Source organism: Hypomesus transpacificus, chromosome 6, assembly GCF_021917145.1.
Source record: "Hypomesus transpacificus isolate Combined female chromosome 6, fHypTra1, whole genome shotgun sequence".
NCBI classification, from domain to species: domain Eukaryota; kingdom Metazoa; phylum Chordata; class Actinopteri; order Osmeriformes; family Osmeridae; genus Hypomesus; species Hypomesus transpacificus.
The window spans coordinates 1,691,949-1,694,483 of record NC_061065.1 but is presented as its reverse complement, the minus strand read 5'-3'; the positions used below and the strand labels follow the sequence as shown (position 1 = coordinate 1,694,483).

The following is a 2,535-nucleotide window of genomic DNA, read 5'->3' as shown; positions in this document are numbered from 1 at the left end:
GAAATAAAACGTTTTGCAAACGGCATGGTAGTCATCCATTCGTCATAAAGTTATTTTGACTGTAATGCAGGATTTCAACTCATAATAGAGTTTATTTAAATGTTGTCTCTAAAATAAAGTAAGTATTTGTTGAGTGAATAATTAGTTAATGATTAGTAAATGTATCTCATGTTATGACTTTAATTGAGGAGGCACATTTCTATTAACAAATGATTAAGTTCCGTCTCAATCCATGGATGCCGCCATTGTAGTAATGAACACATGAATTAAGGTATTACCATTAGTTTACCCTGTTAACTCAGGGTTTTAGTTTACACAGTTAACTAACAGTCATAGTTTGCACGATTAACTAAAGTAGTTAACTCACCTATCAGTTAATGCGTTAATGTCAATAGGAATTGATACATGATTCCAGTTTTAATTAATAGTAAATCATATGTGACTCCCTATTACCAAATGATGTGTTCATGATCAGTGCATCATTAAGTACTTTCTGAGTTATGTATTAACTGATGATGATTCATGCATTAGTTAATGCATTAATGAATGCTAACTAGAAAAGGCATTTCCTGCTGAAAATGCGTTGGAATGCTGATAATCTGAAATAATTTTTTTAAATGGCTGAAAATACATAAATGAGAAAATACCTGCAAGCTGAAATTAATTTAAAAAATGTGTGACTCACTCTAAATAGGCAGTGTGGTAGCTGAACTGCATCATCTCACAAAGCTAAGTGCTTAAATACAATGCGGGAGAATAAGTTTGAACGTTGTGAAGCAATCGAAGAAAAAATTGAAATTTCAAGAGGCAGTGTGGAAGCTGAATTGCATCATCTAACAAAGCTAAGAGCTTAAATAGCCTACAATTATCCCTTTTTCCACCAAAGCCGGGCCGGTGCTGGTTCTGGGCTGGTTCCAATTCTCGAACCAGTTCTTCGGTTTTCCACACAAATAAACCTGGCTCCGGTTCCAAAAAACAGGTTCCAACTCAGCACCAACATTAAGGTGGGCCAGAAACAAGGACCGGTGACGTCGGGTGCCAGGGGGCGGGATTATCGTCTCGTCCCGTGCCAAAACAATACATTACGCCGCCACTTCTAAAAAAGACCAGTACAACAGCTACAGTAACACAATGGACGCAAAACTAAAACAGCAATGGTCTGAGGAGGAAACGAAATGTTTACTGGCTCTGTGGTCCACCACAGAGGTTAAAAATAAATCAGGTTCAAAGAGTCCCCTACAGTCTCCTCCCTTAACCCCTTAAACTTTTATCAGGTACACAGAAAAGAACACAGTTAAGGGAGGAGACTGTAGGGGACTCTTTGCAATTGAATTATCTATGCAGTACAAACATTTATTCTTCTCTTCTGTTGAAGTAGCTCATTATGGCTGCCCTAATGTCTGCCCCTTCCAGCTCACCATGCTCAGGCAATGCCTGACCCGGAGGCTGAATGTTGAACTGCCTGTCGTGCTCCTCAATGAAATTGTCACCATGCTCTTCACAAATATTATGAAGTACACAGCAGGTCAAGGTCATCGTCTTGCTCAGCTCCAGCTTGCAGTCATTTCTTTTGAGGAGACATCTCCATCGCCCCTTTAGTCTCCCAAAAGCCATCTCTACAACTGAGCGCGCACTGCTCAGTCTGTAGTTGTACGTGTGTTGCTCTGCTGACAGTCTGCCAGTGTCGGAGAAGGGCTTCATAAGCCAGTTCTGCATGGGGTAAGCCGGGTCACCAATTAAATAGTGTCCAACGTTAATGCCAGAGATGGCCATTTTGGTCTTTCCCAGTAATTCCCCATCATTTAGTAGCTCCCATAGATGGGACTGCCTTAGCACTCGAGCATCATGCACACTCCCTGCATAGCCCACACACACATCCCAAAACAGGCCTTTCCCATCCACAACTCCTTGTAAGACGATCGCGTGCCACCCTTTCCTGTTATAGTCCCGGGGATACTCCTCAGGTGCAATTATAGGGATGTGGCTTCCGTCTATTGCGCCAACACACTGTGGTATTCTCCAGCGGTTACGGAAAAATGTGGCCATTTCAATGAGCTTGGCAGCATCTGGAGTAGCAATGTGTCGAGGAAGCAGGACATTTATGACAGCGTCGCAGAAATCCTCAACACAGTTGAACACTGTGCTTATACCAACACCAAAAAGGTGGCTGATGGACCTATATCCGCTGCCGGTGGCCAGCTTCCAGAGAGCAATTGCTACACGTTTTCTCAGAGGAACAGCGAGACGGTAATTTGTATTCTCTCTGCCCATGAGATGCCTGACCTGATCGCAAATGTATTCAAAAGACTCCCGGAACACTCGAAAGTTTTGAACAAACTGTGCAGGGGTGAAATCCGGCCTATTATGTCCCACCAATAGCGTGATCGGGGGTATGTCCACACAACATGTGACCTCCGCCTTGCCCTCAGCCACAATACGATCTGCAAAGGTAAAATCATGTATGTTTTGGTTTGTTTACAGGTATAGTCCATATGAGCTGCTACGTTTAGCTATAATACTAACAGCCAAAACGTT

At 42.5% G+C, this 2,535-nt stretch overlaps 1 protein-coding gene across 1 annotated transcript; it reads right to left on the bottom strand.

The window, feature by feature from the left end:
- Positions 1-1,353: 1,353 nt before the first annotated feature.
- zgc:113227 (uncharacterized protein LOC541506 homolog) lies at positions 1,354-2,271 on the bottom strand. The gene has a single exon (XM_047022089.1). It carries the CDS (start codon positions 2,269-2,271, stop codon positions 1,354-1,356), a length of 918 nt encoding a protein of 305 aa, XP_046878045.1.
- Positions 2,272-2,535: the final 264 nt, after the last annotated feature.

Excerpts from the sequence above, each read along its gene's own strand:
- zgc:113227 (XM_047022089.1), bottom strand. The coding sequence starts at position 2,271 with ATGGGCAGAGAGAATACAAATTACCGTCTCGCTGTTCCTCTGAGAAAA.